The sequence below is a fragment of the Erpetoichthys calabaricus genome, chromosome 11, assembly GCF_900747795.2.
Source record: "Erpetoichthys calabaricus chromosome 11, fErpCal1.3, whole genome shotgun sequence".
NCBI lineage: Eukaryota > Metazoa > Chordata > Cladistia > Polypteriformes > Polypteridae > Erpetoichthys > Erpetoichthys calabaricus.
In genome coordinates, this window is record NC_041404.2 from 36,717,954 (window position 1) to 36,744,419 (window position 26,466).

The 26,466-nt window shown below is 35.5% G+C and overlaps 1 protein-coding gene across 1 annotated transcript in view; it reads left to right on the forward strand.

The window, feature by feature from the left end:
- The window catches only part of LOC114660319 (polypeptide N-acetylgalactosaminyltransferase 10-like), a 112,814-nt gene that overhangs the window by 73,565 nt on the left and 12,783 nt on the right, over positions 1 to 26,466 (forward strand). Inside the window, exons 8-11 of the mRNA XM_028812941.2 lie at positions 9,832 to 9,939; positions 16,199 to 16,420; positions 18,250 to 18,366; positions 18,526 to 18,675. Coding sequence (XP_028668774.2) covers positions 9,832 to 9,939; positions 16,199 to 16,420; positions 18,250 to 18,366; positions 18,526 to 18,675 — 597 coding nt within the window. The remainder of the gene's footprint in view (positions 1 to 9,831; positions 9,940 to 16,198; positions 16,421 to 18,249; positions 18,367 to 18,525; positions 18,676 to 26,466) is intronic.

The window sequence follows — 26,466 nt, forward strand, 5'->3', positions numbered from 1 at the left end:
AGTTTTGACAACTTGGAAATTTTTTTTCCCAAACTCCAATTTTTAAGCAGACTGTAATAGATTTTTTTGCAGTATTTTCTTGTATTCCCACCATTCATTCTTCATTCTGTTTTAACCAGATGGCCAGTCCTTGCTGATGGAAAGCAACCCCACCACATAATGCTGAACTCTACTATACCAAGAGGCATGGGCAGTGTTTAAATTTATGAAATACAGTGGAACCTCGGTTTGCGAGTAACTTGGTTTACGAGTGTTTTGCAGGATGAGCAAAAAATTTTTTTTAATAAATTTTGACTTGATAAACCAGCGAGGTCTTGCAGTAAGAGTAGTATGTATACGCTTTGTCTGCTGGGCGTGATGTGACCGCAACTGAGCTGATGGTTCTTCTCTCTCTCTCTCTCGCTGCGGGATTGTGGGCAATCGTCTCGTATTCTCCATCTGAGTCGGCGTGCCTCACTCATATAGTCAACATCTGTACGAGCGTATACTGTTTACTGTAGCATTAGCATTGTGACTGTGTATGCACGCATGTGTGTGTATGTGTGTGTGCTCGCTCGCTCGCGTGTGTGTGTGTGCTCATGTGTGTATGTGTGTGTGCTCGTGCGTGCAAGTCCCTGTCTTGCACCCTAAAACACGAAGCTGAGTCTCAGTACTTTAGCAAGACCAGGTTTATTCAGCTTGAAACAAGAACAGCGCGGTTATTTATTGTAGCGGGATCAGCCGCTCTCCTATACACATACACAGCAGTCAGGCAGGGCCCTGCGCATTTATAATGTTCCTTGTATCACCCATCGACGGCAGGCGCTTATAGCATGTCTGCGATCTTTTAGGATTCGGTTTTACGGCGAATTGCTACAGCGCTGGGAGACTGATTGTGTCGTCCTGTTGGGTGCAATCCCACAAGAGTTTAGAAACTCACTCACACCAGCCATGATTCTTTTCAAAGGTAAAGTGCAGGTTAATTTGTTTTATGTATTTTTACTTTATATTTTGTATTAATCATTTTTATATGAATAGTTTAGTTTTTGGTTTGTGGAACAAATCATCTGAGTTTCCATTACTACTTATGGGGAAATTCACTTTGATATACGAGTGCTTTGGACTACGAGCACGTTTCCAGAACGACTTATGCTCACAAACCGAGGTTCCATTGTACATCTCTCTTTGAACTCTCATATCTCATATGAACTTTGGCCAAAGGTTTCTTTCTTTGTATCCTCTACCCATAAAACCGTTTTCTCACTTACTCTTATGCCTTTCAGAAAACTCCACATGTGCTTGTTTTTTGAGTAACGGCTTCTTTTGTGCCCCACCATATGTAAAGTACAGCATTAAGCTAAGCTCTTGATATGGGTGATTGTTGCACCCTTTCTCCGGTCTCACCTACTAAACTCTGTAGCTCTTCCGAAGCAATTACTGGCCTGTTCTATCACAAGTTGTCTCCTTTGGATAGAGTTTTCAAGAATTACTTTCCATAGGTAGCTTACTGTATGTCATGAAGCTTTCCAACAACATGTAAGATTTTCATTTTATGGCCATTCTTGGATTCATAAAATATTCACTAGATGTTCACTGTTTTATTAAAAGCAGCAACAACCAATCGTAATGGTCTTCTTGCAGTTAAATCAAAATATGCAAGCAGGGTAATGGATCATCAGCAAGCTACTTTCTATGAATCATTCCGACCATACTGTCTGCATGATTTCACATCTCTGCTGGAGGTGGAATCAACATTCATTAAGGTTAGAGAAGACACAAGTGCATTTAAAACAGGTATTAAAAATAATTATTTTGGTGCTTTGTTGGAGGAAAAATGTGGTAAAGAATGATACATAGGTACTTGGTGTCAGAAATCAAACAAATTTTGCACCGCATAAATACAAGCACCAAATGTTCAGAGTTACTACTTTGTGACTTTCTCGCTTCGTTTCATTCATGTTAATTTCTGCGAGATTGCTGTTACTACTTGGTGTACACCGCAAGCAGTTAAAGCTGAATTGTATTTTATATCAAAATACAAACTAAACCCATTAACCACTAAGAATTAATTTCTGTCTGACCTGGTTATAATTTTGTATAATATTGACAGCAAGGAAAAGTTAGGTGGAAAACATATTTAGTATTACCATGTAGACAAAAGTTTACTTAAGTAAAAACAAAAGTATCTTACATAGGAACTACTCAAGTAAATGTAAAAAAAAATGGTTAGGAAAACATTCAATAATATCTTCAAATATCAAAGCTTTGCATTAGAAAGTGTAAGAACAACATACATAGCAATAAAATAGAATTATTAACAATATATACTGTATGTCCCTAAACATAACATCCACAGACAAATTACCAATATATACTATATTTCCCTAAACATAAAATAATTTCACATAAATAAATAAATAATGTTGGGTTTTAGTGCTTTGAAATGAGAACATCATAGAGAACAAATTTTTATTGAGTGACTTGTTCATTATAATTAGAGAAATGATGAAGGGTCTGAACTATTTTGCAAGACACTCTGTAGTGTGTTTTAACTGCTACTGCTTTAATATACATATATATGGTCTTGTGGAATTCCTTGCCAAATAAGTCCTCATCCGTTTGCATACTAGCATTACTGTGAATTATCACTGTTTCAACATCTTTGTAATATAAAGTTTTGATACAATTGTTTAACACCTTTTATCAACATTACAACTATGCAGCTTGGAGTTCTAAAAGCTTTCTGCTTTCCTAAGAGGCAACAGCCTGGTGAAGTGCTGAAGAAGAAAAAGCAAAAAATATTTTTTTCTTTTGCAATATGTTTTGTTTCTATCCAGACTGCATCTCTTTCTGTTAGTGTTCCAAACCTGATGCCCTTACATGGCACCTGGAACATATTGCCACCTAGGAGCCTATACTGGATTGTCCCTTCCACTAGTGTTTCTCAGTTTTCCCTGGAGGTTTCATTAGGAAGTTCTGACAACCCTGCAAAATTGTTTTAATGTCACTGTCCTGGGTAACCTCTTATTAAACTGGTATCACCATCAAAACTTATACAAACATGCGTATGCACATTTTTATCTCTCATGGTTTTTTTTGCTTACACTCTCCAATTCCAAAAGATAAAGATATAATCAATACAAGTGAAAATGAGACATTAGCACATGGCTCCTCAAATCATTAACTTAAAATTTTTTAAAAATGGTTACAATAGCGTGACAACTTGCTTTTTAAACTGATTGTTAAAATAAATGACCAGTGCTTAGAAATTACAACAAAATAAAGTGAACTATAGTTAGATACTTTGGACAGCAAAATGCTAAAGAAACTAAATAAGTATCATGTTTCAAGTATATGTAAAAAACAAAAATGAAAAGCTTTCAAGTTTTACCTTATACTCCCTTACAATGTCAAGTGGATAATGTTCTCCCAGAACAGTAAAAGGCAAATAAGCTTGGTAAGGACGTAAGGCCACTAGGGGTTGTCAAGATGTCGGTAGGTTTGGGAAAGAGCTGTCTGTTACAGGCAGATAGGGTTGCTTGAGAGACACAACACTTCAAGTGCACCCCATGCCTTAGTGGTGGATAGGGTGCCGGAGGCCACTGGAGGGTTTCAACATTGATGTTGGAAGAATAAAATTAGAGCATACCTGCTAGGTGGTAATTGAGGGCTTGGCCTGACTACACTAGCACAAAAAGTTTTAAAAACACAGTGCATAGTAAAAGGGTCTAGAGTGGAAGGTGAGTTGGGAGGAATAGAGGTGGGAGAGGCAGTGGCTATGGTCAAGAAAGATGGATAAAGTGGTTTATGCTTTGATGTTAAGTTAGGCTTCAGGACCCTTATTTGATAGATGTGGCTTCAGAAAAAGGACAGGTGGATTTCTTCAATGTAAGAACAATAAATAAATTAAACAAAAATATTGCATCCTGGATCACCCTCAGCTTTGCCTTTTCTTTTCTAATATAATATTGCTTACTAAGACTGAGCCTTTTTTGACAGCATGTGGTGGATAACAGAAGTCAACTCCCAGTCATACAAGGCATACACATTCCCACTCTGTCTTACAAATCAAGTCTGTGCAGACTGTGGCCAGCCTAGCAATCAAATATGAGCCCTGGAGCTACGAGTTGTGTTGCCCATATTAAAAGAAAATATCTGTATGTAGTTACACAAATAAAACTTAATATATACTTTTCACTTCTGTTTGTGCCTCTGGATTACCTACTTCTGAAACTCTTTCTACCTATTCTGTTATGAGCATTACACTGTTGACAGCAACACGTAAAATATTTAAGAGATAACAGTCATATTTGTGAAATAGTTTTCAAGAATGTTTTTTGAGTTGCCTTAATAAGCTTCTGAATTGTAAATGAGCAGCTTTAGCAAACATTACACCTGTTTTATTTTTACAGGTCTATCCATATTCTTTAAACAAAAGAGCTATATTTATTTACACATACACAAACACTAAATATTGCAAGTCAACACACCCTTATTGACATTTCAGCTTTTGTTGATTTACAGGCTGAAAACAAGACAAATCCCTACTGAAGAGAAGCAGTCCCATAGCATTAGCATGATGCCGTCACCACCGTGCTTAACAGTAGGTACTGTGTACTTTAGATGATTAGCCGTGTTCGCCTTGTGCCAAATACATCTTTTGGATTTAAGGCTGGAAATGCATACCTTTCTCCCACCAGACTTTAATATGTATTTTCTGCTGCATGGTTTTGTGAGGTTTAAAGTTTCAACCTTGGATGCTCCTTTTTGTGAAGAAATTGATTTAATATTACTGCCTTGTCCCACAGCTCAGACCTGTGGAAAATATGCTGAGTGGCTATAATATACACGAACAGTAGTTGCTAGTTACTTGCATATATCCCTGCAACCTCTTTAAAGGTTTCGTTCTTGTCTTGCTTTGCCCATTAAACTTTCTTCCTTTTTCAGTTGTTACTTTTAGAAATATCCTGACTCTTGAAAAGTTCTGTATTTTGCACTGTTCTGTGTGTACCATTATTCCAACTCTTTGTAACGGTCTATTTAATGTGTTCAGTATTCTATTGTACCTTTCAACTTAAAGCTGCAGTAGATAGTGTTGTTTTTTTTTTTTTTAATAACCTCCTTGTTCTCACAATTGTTGGAACTTTGGTAAGATGAGTTAAAAGGATTTTTAAAAAAAAATCGAGTTTTGGTGAATTACCGTAATCTCGCAATGAATAAAATGAGAGAAATCCAACCATTAATTGAAGTAAACTTGTTCTGAGGAAAAAAATATAATTATTTCTTGATGAGGGTTTTTTTAACAAACCATATGTGCCACAATTATTGGCACCCCTAGAAAGTCTTATGAACAAAGTCTAACCAAAGCATTTTTTCTTGTATATCTTACTTTTTAAGTTGATCAGAGTGTGCCGGGGCGGATCTAGAAAATTTTACATGAGGTGGCAGGAAGATTTTTGGGAGGGTCACAACACAAAAACATTATTCTTTCAGATGCACACACTGTATACAGGGTATGTGCTACCTAGTGTTCAAGGCAAGCATATTTATGAGGTAATTAAAATCAATTATTACAAAGATAAGTCTAACATCACAGTAGCAATCAGCAGTTGGTTTGATTAGCATATTTTACTATTCTCATCTTAAAAGAAACTACAGACAAATATGTTCAACAATGTTGATGTACATTTGTAAAATGAAGTGTCATGTTGTTTTTGAAATTATTTATAAAGTATCTGCAGCAAAGACCTTTCTGAAAAACAGTATTCCTTTCATCTGACAATTACAACTGCAGAAAATTCAACTATAAGAGCTGAATACGACCTTTACCATGTTGTCCAGCAAATCTTTCAACAAAGTCATATAAATTCAAAGATTTGGGCTCGATGCTTAGTATAGCCAAATTTGACAACCTTCTTTATGTCATAGTAGATCACAAATGATTCTTGATTGCACAGCTATCATACATATCTGTGTGTAATTCTATATTACCACAGCTATTTTGCACAACCATAGCAGCTCAAAGAAAACATCCCGTACGGGTCCAAAAAATGTACAAGTTTCAGTAGAGTGGCAAGATTTTGTTCACCATTCCTTTTATGTCTTTCTGAGACTCTCCTTATTTGAAGTTATTGAAGTTCATGTTTCAAGTCTTCACTATTGGACTCATTTAGTGTTTGCCAAAAGAAGAACATCCTCCTGTCTCAAAAAGCTAGAACTGAATGGATTTAGAGCCTGAATACCAATCATGAGACGACAATTGGTATTAGAAAAAACACCTTACTATTTCCCTAATCATGCTATCAATAACTGGGTAGTACACTTTAACTTGAAAAGCATACTTGCTGTTTGCCATCAGTCCTGAATCTAGATGTTAGATATATATATGTATATGCATGTATATGTATATATGTATGTATATATGTATATATGTGAAATGACAAGTATTTGTAGGTAGTAGGGTAAAATGGAGTTCTCAAACCATGAGCATAAAACAAAAATAATTATTTTAATAATTATAATAAATAGAACAAAGTTTAAAATGCCGTAAACATAAAACATGGAATTATAACGGATTTAATTATTTTTTGAGTATACCACACTCTTTAGTGCTAACTTCAGCTAAGCACCTAGCTGTAAATTATACACACCACAACGACCTGGAGGAAAAAGAGAGAATTTATTAATTATTTTTAAAATTACCTCATTCTTTTAACCTGAGACAGATGATCTCAGTATCACAAATTGGGCATCGTTAAATTCATAGCAGCAGAAAAAAAACAGTAAGGATACACAAGTGATGCATTGAACAAACCCCTGGTGTTTATGTGGAAGGGTGAGTTATTAATTACAGTTTTTGTGATTTATATTTACATGGAGGGGCAAATGGGGTGACGCATAATTTTGTTAGGGTGGCAAATGCCACCATATTCCCCCCAATGTAGATCCATCTCTGGAGTGTGCTGAAACTTTTTCAATCAGTAATCCATGACATTTTGTTTCACTGGGGTATAAATAGGATGTGACACAGAGGTCAAATACCCTTATTCATTATTCAACATGGAAAAGATAAGAGAAAATGTAATTCATATGAAAGAAAAATGTGTTGACATTCATAAGTCAGGAAATGGCTATAACAAAATTGCTTCTCACCTGAAAATGTCCATATGTACAGTTAGGGCAATGATTAAAAAGTTAAAATCAGCTGGAAGTTTTACCAACTTTCCTGGAAGACAATCCAAGTTTATTTTGAGAAAATGGAAACAAGTAGCATGTTGGGGTCACCATGTCTCCAAAACTTCCTTCAGACTTTATCTTTGTGCCAACAGATTATGTGGAAGGTATCCCAGAAAAAAGCCTTTCCTGTCATTTAACCACAAATATAAGCACCTTGAGCTTGCTAAATGCTGCTGGAACTTTGATTTTAGCCGTGTTCTTTGGTCAGACAAAATGAAAATTGAGCTTTTTGGCAACAAACACTCAAGGTGGGTTTAGCTTAAAAAGAAGGATAGCTACCTAAAAGGTCCTGATCTCCACTGTCAAGTATGGTGGACGTTATCAGATGCTGTGGGGCTGTTTTTCCTCCAAAGGCCCTGGGAGCCTGGCTAGGGTATTTGATATCCTGTACTCTGTGAAATACCAAGAGATTTTAAATTTAAATCTGGCTGCTCCTGCCAAGAAACTAAAACTAGGTTGTTATTGAATCTTCAGGTAGGAAAATGTTCCTAAACGTGTCCAAATCAACACAAAAATTGTTTTAAGGAATACAAAATCATGGTTCTACCATGGCTGTCACAGTCCCTGGACCTAATCCCATTGAAAACCTGTGGGGTGAGTTGAAGAGGAGAGTGTACAAGAGAGTACCTAGAAACTTAGTTGATATGGAGCAGTGATTCTGTAAAGAGGATTGGTCCCAGATTCCCTGCTGTATATTCTCCTACCTTGTAAGATGTAGGAGAAGTCTCAGTGCTTCTTTATTGTCAAAGGTAAATATATGGGTGTATTAAATACATGGGTGCCATGTAGCACACATGATTATGTTAAAAAATATTTATTTCTTAATGAGGAAATAATTTTTTCTCAGAATAAATTATAAATAAATATATAATTATAAATATTTATGATTATAAAAATATTTATAAATAAATTATAAATAAAGTTATACTTTGGATTTATCTTATTTTTCTGTTTGAGATCAAGGTAAATTGCCAAAAGAGGTTTTTTTTTGTTTGTTTTTTTTTTATAATCTGGTAACTATAATCTCTCTCTCTCTCTCTCTCTCTCTCTCCTCACCTAATTCATTCTCTACCAGCCCATGGCCACAATTTAAACTTAATGAGAATTTCCTTCTTTATTCACCTACACTCCTTAACCGCAACAGCACTGTGGAATTTTTTGGTTTAGTGACATCTGCTGTGTAAACTTTACAGTTTGTACCTTGCATGCTATCAAAAATAATTTTGCAATTGACAAAGTATGCATGAATAATTTTTGCAACGTTGATGACAAGACAATAGGCACAGTACTGTAAACAAATACAGTATATGTATTTTTCAGTCTTGTAATCAAGTCCTTGTCTGATTTGTGTCATTCTGCTCTGATATGTATATATATTCTATATTAAGAGTATATTATAAGTAAATTTTGTACATGAATTAAAAATACAGTAATGAAAATTTAATGTTATTTAAAAATGTATTCTTCATTTTTGATTTCTCTGCAGTTTTGACTCTCTATGATCTTCATAACTATTAACTTTGCAACTGTGGTTTTCAGATCATATTTCACACTTAGTTCAGTTTTATTTTTAATAAATTTGCAAAAATGTCTAATATCCTGTTTTTACTTTGCCATTCTGAGGTATTGAATTTTGCTTGATGTCTGAGAAAAAGTAAATTGGAATGATTGCAACATAACAAAATGTGAAAAGTGAAGGGGCCTGAATATTTTCTTATTCCATTTTATGTTGTCTGATGTATTTAATGTTTAGTTCTGTGTTGGTTGTCTCTGTTATAATATCACTAGTCTATAGGAGATTTGACAGTTAAATAGAGCTTGCTTGTGTGATATGCCTCTGGCAGAATTTAACTTGGTCGTTAGTTAAGAAGTCACACTGCTGAATAGGTAGGCATAAAGCACATGATTTACTCATCTAATTTAACTTATGCTTGACATAAATATCTACCATTATTAATCTTTCATTGTTTGTTCAACTGTAATATTTTAAAGGAGTTCCAGATGCTGGTGTTGTATATTAAAACAACAAATTCATTTATTTTTAGCACATTTTCATACATAAAGTGCTTTAACATAACAATAACTAGACAGCTACAAAAGAAAGTAAAAGCTTAAAATTGCAATTGATAACAGCAGAGAATCCTTATGTCCAGCTTAATAGCAGAGTATGGTCAGATGGCATGGCAGTTTGGGAAAATAAACTCCAATTGGTGGAATGTTGCAGAAAATAAACCTGTGGTGTTCCAAAGCCAAAAGACTGCCCGGCCAACATTATGCTTATTCTAGGTTTTGCTTGAATGGTTAGGGTTAATAATAACTTGTTATCTGATCTGATGATATCACCATGTTATACCTGGAAAAAATAAATGTTCACAGCAAAAAAAAAAAAAAAGTGATGCTTTAATGTGTTAGTCAGGGAGCGTATCTGTCAATAAGGAAATTTTAACCCATAGTTGAATTTACTTTAGATTTTTCATGTATACTATACTAATCATTTCAATAATTTTATTTTTATAATTTTAAAAATAAAGGCTATTTAATTCTAAAATTAGCAAAATGTCTTGTAAATTCACTAAGTAAAGCAACCATAACAAAAAGTGCACTATACATTGACAGGTTTGGATGTGTGGTGGTCGAATGGAGGATATTCCCTGTTCCAGAGTTGGACATATATATAGGAAATATGTTCCTTACAAGGTTCCCAGTGGAGTTAGCTTGGCAAGGGTAAGTCTGATACAGAAATATATATATATATTTCTGTGATATACTTCTGTGTATATATTGTGTGGTTTTTTTATATTTAGTATTTTTAATGTTTTTGTTTATATTTTAAACTTAACTGTATTTGTAAATATCTACACGTCTTGTAGCTTGTAAATTGAAGTGTACTATGTAAGAATAAAGTGATATATGTTTATCTATAAAACTGCTTTAGAAACTTTACGGGAGATTGGGGATGGTTTGATACTGCGATTTGATTTTTAGAAATTTCAATACTTAATTAAGCTTAAATAACTGCACTTTACATGCTTCCTTACGGTAAATTAAATGTAGTATAGCAATGGTTTATTTTCTTATTTGATACAAATGTCATAGTTAGAAGAAAGGCTTCAGTGGTACTAAATTACAAATAAATATTTATTGATCCGAAAGGGAAATTGAAGCATGGTAAAAGCTGACATCAACTACACAGAACAGACTGAGGGTGAAACATTAAAGTAAATGTTCATAATCTCAGCACAGGTGAACATACTGAAATAGTGAAAAAAACACAGCATAGCATAACATAGAATTTATATAACATATAATTATAGCTGATTAACAAAGGAAAAAATTACCTCCCATAGTAGAGCACTGGGGTAGAAGCAGCTTTATATTATTCATGCTAAATATACACCTCTGGTTGATCAGGGTGTCATGCAGAGGGTGTAAAGACAGTTTTCACGATAGAAGCTTAGCCAATGTTTTTCCTTCAGCTGCTTCCTTCGGGGATTTCAGAATAGTGCCCAGAACACAGTCAGTCAACCTGATTATTTTAAATCTTCTTGAATGCTGAAATGTTGCTTAGAATTTGTTTGAAGCATACTTAACTGTTGTATTTAAAGATTTTTTTTTTTGTCAATACCGATCAAAGATTTCATGTTGCTGGAATTAGCCTATTCCAGTACATTCAGATTTTTTTTCTTCTTCTTTATCATTTTACAATTTTTTATGATAAGCTTCTGTGCAGAGACCTTCTTTTCTATATTAAAGTGTAAACCTTACTATTTTATCAATTAAACTCCAGACCACATGTTTTATCAGTTTATCAATAAAAAAAATCTGTAGGCTTATTGTTCAATAACTATACAAAGTACTAAAATAAATAAAATCCCCTTGAAATTCATACTAATATAACATGTACACTAAACAGTTATCCATAAAAGAAAATAAAATGCTTTTCATAACAAGCCACAATTCTAATAAAATAGCCTTGCATCTTGTTGATAAAAATACAATGAATAACATGCCTAACAACTTTACGCGTAAGCAGACAAATTTCGCTTTTAACAAGCCTATTTGCTAAGGAACAAGGGCAAATTCTTCTTTGTCTATTCTTTTTCTTTGAGGTGCTATACTAAACACAAGCTCACTCACTGTCGACACTAGAGCAAAGAATATCCATTTTACTTAAAGGACAAAATTAGAAGTTCTGAACTGTTTCTGTTTTAGTTTATGCTGAAAACGCATCTCATTTCTTTCATGCAATGTTCAGGCACAATATATATATATGATTTGCTATTCCTCTCCATGTATAGGATTACTCCTCAGATTCTGTTTTCTCAGTTTATTATTCAATTTTCTTTAATGTAAATGCCAACATTCCAATCTTATCTCTCTTCCAAAATATATCTGGCTGTTCTCTGTTTAGAAGCTGTTCCAGCTGCAAAACAACACCCATGCTTCTTTAACTACTGTAATGCTTTGTATAGAAGCACTGCAACTAAATTCTCATGAAACTTAGACAAGCAGATAGTGAAAATTGGGCAATTTAAATTGTCGGCCAATCGATTGAAGCATCATGAATTGCATGTTACATTGATTAAGTGGGCTGGAGTTGCAGCCGAATCCAGGCTAATGTACAGTATGTTGTCGTAAAATGTTCGGAAAAGTGTGGGGAAGGAGGGAGTGAGTAAGCATTGTTACAAACTGCTATCTGAGCATTCATTTGCTGCATTCTAATATCTTACATTGCTACTTGTAATTTGTCTTATGCACAGAGTTGCTTGTACTTTATTGAACTGCTCTTTGAATCCAAATCAGCCATAACCTTACACCTGCAATCAAAATATTCTTTATTATTTTTAATAGATTCAAGCACTCATGCCCTGCTTGTAAATATGGCTGTAATCCATGCTTTATCTTTTTGAACTGTTTTCTCCCTGTGGGAAATGAGCAAACTCAAATCAGATTTGCCCTGTTATGTCTATTAATTGTAATACCCAAGTGACCAAGATTAATATAATCTTTGCCAGTGCTTTATTGTCAGTTACAGATGATTAACCTTTAAGGTAATAGTCTAAACATTTACACAATTGTATCCAATATATACCTGTTGCAAAACTACGACTATGACAGTGACAGTATATTTGTGTAAATATTTTATTTTCATCCACTGAATTAATAAGTAACTCATTGGTAATTAATCTAAAATTGAAAGGTAAACATTTTGAGTAGTGAGAAAAGCTGTGTATAAATGTAAAGAAGTAGTAGTATTTTATCATTGTATTTGTAGCTGAAAACCTGGGTTCATGTCCATTTTTATTCTAGCAATATACTGTAAATTTAAAATTGGTGTATCATCTTTAGGTGTATTTTATTTTTAAAAGGATTTTTACAATCTATACCTATACAGCTGTTGAAATTTCAAGTTTTTTTTTCTTTCTCCATGGCAACATTGCCCTCTACTGGATGGTCCTCAGAATAACTATGTGCCAATTTCTGCTGTAGATCGATTGGACTTGTTTAATGCTGTTTGGTTTTTTCTTGTGTGTTTTTTTTTTTTTTTTTTTTTTTTTAAATGTTTAATGTGGGGTGAAGTGAGGTTGGTAGCTTTTATTCACACCTTCACCCTTTTCCTGAGTCATTGTATTTGGATTTAAGCTCACATTGAGCTGGAACCTATCTCGCCTATCAGACAGGCAGTTAAATAAATTACACTTAGCAGCACTTTTTAGGTATAGCTTTCTTCTCCAAGTAACCAATCCTGTCTGTGCAGCTCAATATATATGGCATGGAGAAATGGTCAGGAGGTTTAGGTGTTTGGCCAAACATTAGGACAGACAAAATCTCCATTATATCTTATGCTCTTCATTAACGTAGAGGCATATTTAAAAAATTGGTGGACTTGCTGCCAAGATGACACCTCCACAGTCCTTTATTGTGCAATTCTACTGTAAATTTTGGAGACCTCCATACAATAAAATAAAAGATAATGTTAATTGAAGGGATTGTGTTAAAAAAATGCTTTAGTTGCCTCACATTTGTATGAAATCGTTTTGTTCACTCCACTGAATTAAAGCTGAAAGTCTGCACTTCAACTGCATCTGAGTTGTTTCATTTAAAATTTATTGTGGTAATGTAGAGAACCAAAATTAGAAAAAAGTTGTCTCTGTCCAAATATTTATGGACCTAACTGTAAGTGTACTAAATAATATGACCACTGAGTATATGTATACATTGCTTTTTATTTATTTTGAAAATGACAGGTTGAGGTCACAGTCATAGGATGTCAATTTGACCCATTGTTTTGGCTACAACTTAGTACTTAACAAATGACTCCAAATTACACAGCTGAGCTTGACAGTCTTCTTGAACATTGTAATAAAAGCATGTCTTATCCACAATGAGTTCCTACCTTATATGGCATACTTCTGGCGAGAAATAAAATTACCAGCAATGGCAAATTCAATACCCAATCAGAAAATGAATGAGTGGATGGGGTTATTGCAAGATGTTTAAACATACTATAGAACACTAGAAAAATTTTGATGAGAACAGACCATTCAGCCCAACAAAGCATACTAATCCTACAGTGGGGCAAAAAAGTATTTAGTCAGCCACCAATTGTGCAAGTTTGAGAGAAGCCTGTAATTTTCATCATAGGTATACCTCAACTATGAGAGACAAAATGAGAAAAAAAAATCCAGAAAATCACATTGTCTGATTTTTTGAAGAATTTATTTGCAAATTATGGTGGAAAAAAAGTATTTGGTCAATAACAAAAGTTCATCTCAATACTTTGTTATATACCCTTTGTTGACAATGACAGAGGTCAGACGTTTTCTGTAAGTCTTCACAAGGTTTTCACACACTGTTACTGGTATTTTGGCCCATTCCTCCATGCAGATCTCCTCTAGAGCAGTGATGTTTTGGGGCTGTCACTGGGCAACACAGACTTTCAACTCCCTCCAAAGATTTTCTATGAGGTTGAGATCTGGAGACTGGCTAGGCCACTCCAGGACCTTGAAATGCTTCTTACGAAGCCACTTCTTCGTTACCCGGACGGTGTGTTTGGGGTCATTGTCATGCTGAAAGACCCAGCCACGTTTCATGTTCAATGCCCTTGCTGATGGAAGGAGGTTTTCACTCAAAATCTGACAAAACATGGCCCCATTCATTCTTTCCTTTACACAGATCAGTCGTCCTGGTCCCTTTGCAGAAAAACAGCCCCAAAGCATGATGTTTCCACCCCCGTGCTTTACAGTAGGTATGGTGTTCTTTGGATGCAACTCACCATTCTTTCTCCTGCAAACACGACGAGTAGAGTTTTTACCAAAAAGTTCTATTTTGGTCTCATCTGACCGTATGACATTCTCCCAATCCTCTTCTGGATCATCCAAATGCTCTCTAGTACTGGCTTAAGCAGGGGGACATGTCTGGCACTGCAGGATTTGAGTCCCTGGCGGCGTAGTGTGTTACTGATGGTAGCCTTTATTACTTTGGTCCCAGTTCTCTGCAGGTCATTCACTAGGTCCCCCGGTGTGGTTCTGGGATTTTTGCTCACCGTTCTTGTGATCATTTTGACCCCATGGGGTGAGATCTTGCGTGGAGCCCCAGATCGAGGGAGATTATCAGTGGTCTTGTATGTCTTCCATTTTGTAGTAATTGCTCCCACAGTTGATTTCTTCACACCAAGCTGCTTACCTATTGCAGATTCAGTCTTCCCAGCCTGGTGCAGGTCTACAATTTTGTTTCTGGTGTCCTTTGACAGCTCTTTGGTCTTGGCCATAGTGGAGTTTGGAGTGTGACTGTTTGAGGTTGTGGACAGGTGTCTTTTATATTGATAATGAGTTCAAACAGGTGCCATTAATACAGGTAACGAGTGGAGGACAGAGGAGCCTCTTACAGAAGAAGTTACAGGTCTGTGAGAGCCAGAAATCTTGCTTGTTTGTAGGTGACCAAATACTTATTTTCCACCATAATTTGCAACTAAATTCTTTAAAAATCAGACAATGTGATTTTCTCGATTTTTTTTTTTTTTTTTTTCTCTCATTTTGTCTCTCATAGTTGAGGTATACCTATGATGAAAATTACAGGCCTCTCTCATCTTTTTAAGTGGGAGAACTTGCACAATTGATGGCTGACTAAATACTTTTTTGCCCCACTGTTTGTACTTAATGACTCCAAAAATAACATCAAGTCAAATTTTGAAGCTCCCTAAAGAACATTAGAAACTTGTGTTTTTGACGAAAGCAGGACATTCAGAAAAATAAAGCTTGCCAATCCTATCCACTTAATTCCACCAAAATAACATCAAGTTTTGAAGTTCACTGAAGTCCTGCTGTCTACCACACTACTTGGTAACTTATTCCATGAACCTGTGGTCCTCTGTATGAAGAAAAACTTACTAATATTTGTGAAAAAGTTTGCCACTTTCCATTTGTCCCTGCATTCTTGTTCAACTTTTTTTATAAAAAGTACCTGACTAAATTAACTGTACTAATTCCTTTCATAATAATCACTTAAGTCATGTCACCTCTTAATCTCCTTTTGCTTAAATGTTTCCTCATTGCTTGTCCCCTTCATTCTGCTGGTGTGTCTTATTTGTAGACTGAAGATTAAAACTGCGCTTAGTTCTCTAGTGTGCTGTAATGCTTAAGCATAACCTTCTTGTACTCTACATAGTTTGCTCTAAACGTACCATAGTTGAGCTGCACCACTGAAATCAATGACAATAACTATCATGATAAAATATCCCACAATGCACAGTTGAATTATATACAAGGCACAATTTTGTTTTTAATTTTTTAATGAAAACTCATTCTTAAAATTGTCTGGGTGCAAAAATTCTAGACTTAATTCTAACAATTACTTGCAGTTTTAATGTTAACCAAACAACTGAATCTTTGAGAGTTTTCATATTATTAATTTTTGATTGTGAATAAAATTTTCCACAGGGAGCTGCTGAATATATTATTCATTGGGCTCTCTATTTTTGCAGAATCTAAAGCGAGTGGCAGAAGTTTGGATGGATGAGTATGCTGAGTATATTTACCAACGTCGACCTGAATACAGGCATCTTTCGGCTGGAGATGTGACATCCCAGAAGGAGTTAAGAAATACTTTAAACTGTAAAAGCTTTAAATGGTTTATGACAGAGGTGGCTTGGGACTTGCCTAAGCACTACCCACCCGTAGAGCCCCCTGCCGCAGCATGGGGTGAGGTTTGTATCAACTCTTTAAATATATTTGTTTAATATATATAATGTACTTGGTTTTGATTATGGCTATCTTGTGAAAATGGCTGCATCAATTGTGTTTTGTGTGCTTTTGTTTTGTTATTTTCAACAGTTATCCAGTTAATTTATCTGATGTTATGAGGTTTTGTGGCCTATCCTGACACAGGTACTAACCCTGGAGAGGGCAGGAGTAATTTGTAGTGCATAGACACACACAATGTAGGTTCAGCTTAGATTTGTCAGTTAATTTAACATTCTCGCCTTTGGTATATGTGAAGAAAATAGTTAAAATTGTACTCTACCTTGGTATTATGAACAGGCTTGATATATTTAGAATAGAACACCCTTATGTAATGCAAAGGTGTAATGTCTGCTTGTAATTTTGAAATATTATGCATTCTGTTCTCCCACTTACCTCAAACACTACCTGCACTGGGAATTCCGTCTTACATTTGGGGCGGGCCACTCCATGTCAGACCTAATAGCTAATAGCTATTTTAGCTTGTGAAGATAGTAATATTGTAAGCCGAAAAGTACAAATGATTAGCATCCAGTTCTTAGAGTTTTAAGCCAAGTATCTAACAGCACTATTTAGAATATGTTCCCTTCATGTATACCAATGACCTTTTGCACATTCATTTAGTTGATGCTTCTTTATTTCATGTCATTAAATTAGTTCTTTGATGTGAGCGTGAGCCTTCAAAACAGTTCCTGTGTGTCCATTTTTCTGCCTCTCAAATAGAAATAGATAATTTTCAAGTTAAGACTTTTCCTGTATGGTTGATTCTAATGCTTGTCCAGTATCCCAATGAATTTGATTGCATTATTGGGTGTTGGCTTGTGTATATGTGATTTATTCCATATTGGGATTTAACTGACACCAAAATTAAAAACAAAAAATACAATGTACATTACAAATGCACAAGTGTTAGCACTCTCTAATTCTGCCTAAGGTGGAAAGTAAAAAAAATATATATATATATATATATATATATATATATATATATATATATATATACTGTATTTCAATCCATGAATAATAAGCCTAAAAATGATGAACTAAACAAAATAATGTAGCTTAAAAAATAGGTACAAAATATACTGCATTTTCAATTCCAAAAAATGTGAATAGCAAAAATGAAAGCAAGGTCTTGGTTGTAGTGTCAGGGCCTGTTGGGACGTGATCTAACACATTCATTATGACTGCATATTAGCAGGTCACATCTATGAGTATATAATGTAGATGTGTATATAGAACAGTAAAAATAGGAAAGGAAGAGAGCTAGAGATATCTAATATTGTGTGTCTACATGCATATTTTTTTTCTTATTATTCCAAAATAAGTCCATGCCTTATTTCCTTAAGCTTCAAAAAGGGAAGTCTATGCATATAATCATATAAAAATGTATATTTTTAATGAATCCATCTATCCATTTTCTTACCCACTTGTCCAGTTTGATTGCAGGTAGCCAGTCCCAGCAGCACTGAACCCAATGTAGAAAACATTCTTATGAGGAGCTCATAGCACAGATTTTCAGTACTGATGAGCTATTTTAAACTTTTTTATGAAATGAATGAGTTTATGGCCTACAAAGTTTTAAATTTAGTGCTAGAAAATAGTTATTTATTAATGTTTTTTTTCTTATTTTGGTAGAGCTGCACTGTGCATATTTGTGCTGATATTTCTGAGAATTGTATATAAGAGAAGGATGTGCATTAAACACTGTTCAAGCACTATAAGGCTACAAGGACTAGACAAAGTATCATTCAGAATGTTAAAGATATTTTTAGAGTCACATGTTTGTACCTTACAGATCCGCAATGTTGGCACAGTCATGTGCGTAGAAAGCAAGCAAAGTGTCTCTGGTTCCCCAATCAAGATTGAAGTGTGCCTGAAGGGAAGGGGTGACACTGGTTGGAATCATGGTCAGGTGTGAAAATTTACCATTACCAAAGTTTATTTTCCTTGTATACTTAATTTGTTCATTAATATCGTAATTATTCCCTTAAATAAATAATCATTTTTCTGCATGCTGCTTTCTGACATTAGTACTGATGATGTTTTTTCTGATGATTGGTTGTCATTTTAGATTTTTACATTTGGTTGGCGTGAAGATATACGTGTTGGGGATCCTCTGCATACAAAAAAAGTGTGTTTTGATGCAATTTCCAATAATAGTCCAGTAACGTTATATGACTGCCATGGAATGAAAGGCAACCAGCTGTGGAGGTACAGAAAGGTGAGATTATTTTTTTCATGCTGATTACTTTTTTTTTTTTTTTTTTTTTAACCAAGCTTGTCTTTAAAGTAAATTGACAAATCTATTATCTTACCATTGGTATATACTATGTGTTATGGGAAAATATTGAGAAATTTGTTTCTACCTTGCTTTGGATTTTTTTGGTCCTTTAAATCTGCTCTGTTTAGATTGGTAATGGGTGTTAATGTATAGTAAATCTACAAGCAAAGACACCTTTTACAAGAAATGTTGTGTCACAAAATTGATTTTACGGTCACATGGTTATGATTCTTTATATTATGGTTTGATTTATCTGCGGCCATTGATGTGCAAGCAGCAATTTTCTTCGGATGGTGGTGTATGGCATAGATCAGGGGTAGGCAATGTCGGTCCTGGTGAGCCACAATGGCTACAGGTTTTCATTCCAACCCAATTGCTTAATTAGAAACCAATCATTGCCAATCTCAGACCTTATTTAATTTTATGGCTTGTTAGCCTGTGCAATGTAAAGCTCTTATATCGTAGATTTTTTTCCTTTCCAAGGATATCATCCAAATGATTTGAAGCCTAAAACAGATCATTTTCAGTCTGTCACATTTTTCTATTAAGTATTTTATTAAATCAAACCGTGCATGATGAACACACACAGATGTAATTGGAAAAAAAAGCTAGCTGGAGAACTGCTGGCTGCTTTGTCTTTATCTTATTGCTAATAAGGAGCAATTAAAACACTGAATGCAGCAGTTTAAGATTGAAATAAGCAATTAAGATTGGAGAACCTTAACAAGCGAGACCACTAAAATGAAGCATCAAAATAGCACTTAAGCAATATGTGCTTCATCAGCAATAATTGAGTTCTCGTTAAGGAACTGGGTTGGAACAAAAACCTGCACATACTGCGGCTCTCCAGGACCGACATTGCCCACCCCGGCATAGATTTATAGAAAATATGATGGTTTGACTACCATCGTCATGTTTTATCCAGGTTAATGTGTTGCTCCTTATCTCCACTTTCTAACTTTCTACTATCTTCGTCATTCTTAGGGAGATGTGTGTGTGTGTTTTTGTTTTTTTTTTTTTTTGTTTTTTTTTTCCGTTGCACCAGAAGTTGTTTGTCACAACTCACTCCTCATCCCCAACTTACCTCAGCTCTGTTTTCTATACACAATGTACTGCATCTGCACCTTTTGTAAGGTTAAGCTGTGCTAAAAATAGTTAGAAATGCATGACCTTATCTTACTTTCTGTCAAGAGAAAATCCACCTAATAACTGCCTTCTAATCCATGATTAGCTTTTCCTTCAACTTTGCATAAACATTCCATTTACTCTCAAAGAAATTAATGACACAATCTGCAATTGTCTTCATTCATCATGCTTCTTAAGTTACAGCATTCCCTGATTTCAAAATAATCCCTCAGCTGATATCTAATATTGTCAATTTTCAGTTTGTGTCTGTCTGTCCATCTGTGTCTGTGTGTGTGTGTCTCTCTCTCTCTGTCTCTCTCTCTCTCTCTCTCTCACACACACACACACACACACACACACACACACACACACACAACAAGCACAAAAGTCTTGCTTGCCACCCACCAAATAGTCTAAATCCAGCAGCCTAAAGAGTTCCAATGATTAAAAGTCTGTATACCCATAAACTCGACAGTAAATGTTCAAGCCTATCGCTTTTTAAGCAGGCTTTGTAGTTCAAAATTCTCTTTAAGTTCAACTTTGTTTTTCTTCACCAGTACAAGACTTCTCTCTCTCAACTCATGGAGCTCTAATGTCAGCCTGTCACATACGGTTACATCACCCCTTCCATTTCTTAAAACTCTGAGGAAGCTCCACTTTCTCCTAAAAAAACATGTATTGTGTTTGCTGTCATGAGGATGACCTTTATTGTTCACTTCTTGGCATAAAGCCTGAAGGGTCTGTTGGCAGTTTAGGTAGAGTGCTCACAATGAGCAGAAGGTAGTGTATGTAAGAGGGAGATAATGAGGTTTGGATTCTAATATGTCTAATAGGAAAGTCAGCAAACTAAGAGAAAAGGGATATGTTGCATGCAGAAAACAAAATGGAAAGGTGAAGGTCAGGTAATACTCATTGGGAATAGAAAGGACACTAGAACCAGTACTTCAGAACTAATTCAGTACCAAAGTTCTGAAAATGTGATGGTATTAGCTTTTTTACAATATTAGTAGTACCGAGAAAGTTGGTACTACACTCGACTGCAAGTAGACAAAGTGCAGAAGGCACAACAGTACATGTAAAAAACTGAGCAAAATCTCCATATAAAAATGGCTGTCAGTGGTGGTGCTATAGCACAACATCAAAGGAAAACAGCTGAGGTCAAGTCTGTAAATGCTTTGTGTTCACATAGGGGAAAAAAAGGCAAAACATGCATACACACACACACACACACACAGAGGCTCCTGTTATTGTCACTTTTACCCCCATTGTGGAATTAGTTCAGAAACAGATTTGTGCATGCTCTGAAAGCTAAATAATATTACTGATAAAATGAGGTGTAATTGTCTGAGGTCAAAAAGATAACAAGATTCATCACTTTTAATAGTGTCCTTTTATATCCCCGATAAATGAATGGAGGCTTTGCATTCATTCTCAAATTGTAATGAGCACTTCAGTCTAAGCATCCGTCCATATTCTAAACAGCACATCCACTTCAATGTCAAGGAGGTGGGACCACATGCATCCACAGTTCTGTATATAGGAATGTGGGAGGACTGGCAGCACTAACAAAAGTTGCAGCAAGTAAACATAGAACAAAGGCTCAAACAAAGTGTCTTTTTGGCATGTCTACAACTGTAATAGCACAAGTTGTTCTAATTTTTAAAACGCAAAAATGTATTTAGGTTTTCAATGTTTCGACTGGACAAGGTACGTGTCCTTATTAATACAACATGTACTGTGTTAACAGTAATGCATAAATGCCGAAAATGCAGTTAGTAGGACATCTAAAATGGCATACTTCATTGTTAAATATGAATCAGAAACATTGAATATGTGCTTCATTTGGCTTTTGAAGGTAAACTACCATTTACTAGTATAACCCATAAGTGAAAACATACCTCATTATATGTGAAAGGTATGTTGAAGAATGTAATACTTACATAAACTGAATACATTTTTAAGTATGAGTAACAGTCAAAGTGATTTTATTTAATTCTGGATTTGTACACAGTTATAAGCAATAACAAAATGTGATCACTCACATAAGAAACCTTGAAAACATCAAAACAAAAGCTGTTTAATATGAGTTCTGTAAAAAAGGATTAATGCAAAACTGACAAGTTTGATTTCACAGAGAAAGCTTTAAAGTTGGGACAAAAAGGAAAAAAAGGTCATATTTGAAAATTCAACGCACCATGACTTTACGACATTTAAAATTTGAATTTGACTCATCCATCAAATATTATTCTATTTATAACCAGCTAATGCTACAAATTTAAAATCTTACAGTACCAAATGTTACAAACTTAACATAGTGGATCACTCCCAAACCACACTTTAAAAGTGAGTTATTACAAAACAGCTTTTAAGAGTTTGTTTAAATGGAAATATCCTGAATTATTTTGGAATTTACTAATTAATCAGTATATATAATGTTTGAATTTTTATATATAGTATGGATTGTAAGCAGTAATTTTCATTTACTGGACAGAAAATGTCAGAATAAATTTAGAATGTGCACATGCTAAGATAAATAAGGTATTTTAAGATGATACCATTCTTTTTAAACCCTATCCTGAAATCCTCCAAGATTAACAACGCCCCATCTGTTGTTACAATGGATGAATCTCTACCTTTGCCACTCATTAACGTTCAAGCCCTGCATTGTATTTTGATATTTATGAATGATAAGATTAGTTTACTTAATGGATAGTCGGGTAACTACTTGATATATATATACTAGTACTTTAAACCTGTGGTTTCTGTTAGTATATGTATATGTTTTATTACAGAAAAGGCAGAATATTATTCACTACAATAATGGAGGTACTTTAATAAAAAGAAATCATAAGATTTCTGTTTTCGTTGTGTTTTCAAAAGGTATTGAATATCGTAAAATTTCACTGGTATTGGTATCAAATACAACAATTCTGGTATTGCAAGATCACTAATTGGGATTGATAGCACAGAAGTTGAATTCACAGTATGAGACCTTGTGATTTTAAAATTAGAGGATAAATAGGTTGGTATGATAGAGAAAGTGAATATATTGTATTTTCTAATATCAATAAACAACTGATGAATGAGGGTTGAATAACATGACCCACAGATTAGTAGAAGTGTCTGTCAAAGAGAGGAAATTGTTATTGGCAATTTCATGAGCGCCATGGTAAAATAATTTGTACTTATGGGTATGAGGAGGTTTGTGGGGCTTTACTGCAAAAATATTGAGGACAAGTGCATATAGTGCAGTAACCTGTTTAAAACGGAAGGAAAAAAATGTAATATGTGAATCAGATGGTGTTAATTGCATGATTGTTTTTAAGGAGGAGCAAAATGATGTAGAGGATAAACTACATTTGTTTTAATAAAAATATATATTATAATAGGATCTGGTAGTAGATGAACTTTTGTACAGATGGCAAGGAAAAGGAAAATACATGATCTGAAAGTTGAATGAAAAAAGAGTGCAAGAAGTACATTTGCTGATAACAGGTATCAAGAGCAGAATATGTTTCAAAGACCTCAGATATTAACAAATTGCTACCGAATGATGTGGACGAAGTACATAGAAGGTTGCTAAATTTATAGAATGGATGGGGTAAAGATATTGGTTCAAATGCCTAACATAAGAATGTTGAAAGAGGAAGCTGCAAAAGCAGGGATATACAGTGGTGTGAAAAACTATTTGCCCCCTTCCTGATTTCTTATTCTTTTGCATGTTTGTCACACAAAATGTTTCTGATCATCAAACACATTTAACCATTAGTCAAATATAACACAAGTAAACACAAAATGCAGTTTTTAAATGATGGTTTTTATTATTTAGGGAGAAAAAAAATCCAAACCTACATGGCCCTGTGTGAAAAAATAATTGCCCCCTTGTTCAAAAATAACCTAACTGTGGTGTATCACACCTGAGTTCAATTTCCGTAGCCACCCCCAGGCCTGATTACTGCCACACCTGTTTCAATCAAGAAATCACTTAAATAGGAGCTGCCTGACACAGAGAAGTAGACCAAAAGCACCTCAAAAGCTAGACATCATGCCAAGATCCAAAGAAATTCAGGAACAAATGAGAACAGAAGTAATTGAGATCTATCAGTCTGGTAAAGGTTATAAAGCCATTTCTAAAGCTTTGGGACTCCAGCGAACCACAGTGAGAGCCATTATCCACAAATGGCAAAAACATGGAACAGTGGTGAACCTTCCCAGGAGTGGCCGGCCGACCAAAATTACCCCAAGAGCGCAGAGACGACTCATCCGAGAGGTCACAAAAGACCCCAGGACAACGTCTAAAGAACTGCAGGCCTCACTTGCCTCAATTAAGGTCAGTGTTCACGACTCCACCATAAGAAAGAGACTGGGCAAAAACGGCCTGCATGGCAGATTTCCAAGACGCAAACCACTGTTAAGCAAAAAGAACATTAGGGCTCGTCTCAATTTTGCTAAGAAACATCTCAATGATTGCCAAGACTTTTGGGAAAATACCTTGTGGACTGATGAGACAAAAGTTGAACTTTTTGGAAGGCAAATGTCCCATTACATCTGGCATAAAAGGAACACAGCATTTCAGAAAAAGAACATCATACCAACAGTAAAATATGGTGGTGGTAGTGTGATGGTCTGGGGTTGTTTTGCTGCTTCAGGACCTGGAAGGCTTGCTGTGATAGATGGAACCATGAATTCTACTGTCTACCAAAAAATCCTGAAGGAGAATGTCCGGCCATCTGTTCGTCAACTCAAGCTGAAGCGATCTTGGGTGCTGCAACAGGACAATGACCCAAAACACACCAGCAAATCCACCTCTGAATGGCTGAAGAAAAACAAAATGAAGACTTTGGAGTGGCCTAGTCAAAGTCCTGACCTGAATCCAATTGAGATGCTATGGCATGACCTTAAAAAGGCGGTTCATGCTAGAAAACCCTCAAATAAAGCTGAATTACAACAATTTTGCAAAGATGAGTGGGCCAAAATTCCTCTAGAGCGCTGTAATAGACTCATTGCAAGTTATCGCAAACGCTTGATTGCAGTTATTGCTGCTAAGGGTGGCCCAACCAGTTATTAGGTTCAGGGGGCAATTACTTTTTCACACAGGGCCATGTAGGTTTGGATTTTTTTTTTTCTCCCTAAATAATAAAAACCACCATTTACAAACTGCATTTTGTGTTTACTTGTGTTATATTTGACTAATGGTTAAATGTGTTTGATGATCAGAAACATTTTGTGTGACAAACATGCAAAAGAATAAGAAATCAGGAAGGGGGCAAATAGTTTTTCACACCACTGTAGATGTAATGTGACAGATCAAGCTGAAGCTGCTGTTGTACATTACAAACACAGTTGAAGCACAACTGGCCTGGCTCCAAGGGGGAATATTTGGCTGGGTTAAAGCACAATGCCCCAAACCACTCCCGCACCATGTCAAGCTCCCCCACAAAAACTTTTGGGTGTACTGGCTCTTGTTGGATTTTTGATCTTTAGCCCGGGCTAAGTTGAAGAATTTCTAGTTGAATTGTATTCTTATTCTGAGGAAAGATGTGTTCACTCCTGTGTGCAAAGAGAAGAATGAGGCCCTGGAGGAAAATTACAAGGAAGACAAAGATAACAAAACAAGTGCATTTATTTTTACTAGCCAACCTGCAGCATAGCATACACCGCATAATTATGTATTGATGGGTGAGCACTTCCTGAAAAAGACAGTTGTCCAAATGGGATTGGTTTGAAGGATACGACTGTAGATGAATGAAAAGATGTTACTCTGGAGAGGGCAACATACAATACAGCGTTTTACACGCTGCATACAGCGATTCACATCGAAGCATAGACACTGCTAAGACCATGGGATACCCCTCGCAAACTGTTTTACACGCTGCATACAGCAATTCACATCCGCGACAAACAAACTGTTTTACACGCCGCATACAGTGATTCACATCCGCGACAAACATGCCTCTTCTTAGATGGTCCTGCCACGTCCACCCTCGTTCTCGAAGCATACACACCACCTGGTCATGTGCCCGCTCGCAAGAGAAACTCACAGAGACCCGCCCACCAACTCTAAGACCATGGCGTGTAAAACAGTTTGCGATGGTGGACGCGGTCGTGCGTCATAACCGAAAAGAATGCAGTGGAACCTCGGTTCACGACCATAATTTGTTCCAAAACTCGGGTCGTAAACCGATTTGGTCATGAACCAAAGCAATTTCTCCCATAGGATTGTATGGAAATACAATTAATCTGTTCCAGACCATACGAACTGTATGTAAATATATATTTTTGTAAGTTTTTAAGCACAGATGTAGTTAATTAAACCATAGAATGCACTGCGTAATAGTAAACTAAATATAAAAACATTGAATAACACTGAGAAAACCTTGAACAACAGAGAAAACTAACACTGCAATAGTTTGCGCTATAGCAACAAAAAATTAACATTTGAAAAAATCCGTAATTTAATAAACCACCAAGAAAAGTTAACATTTCAAAAATGCACACTACGAACCGATCGCTGTAAACAGAAGTGAAAACAAAATCAAGCCCAGTGCATTCTTTAACTGCCTTCCTACCTTATGAGTCCAGCCCTCTCTCTCTCTCTCTCTCTCT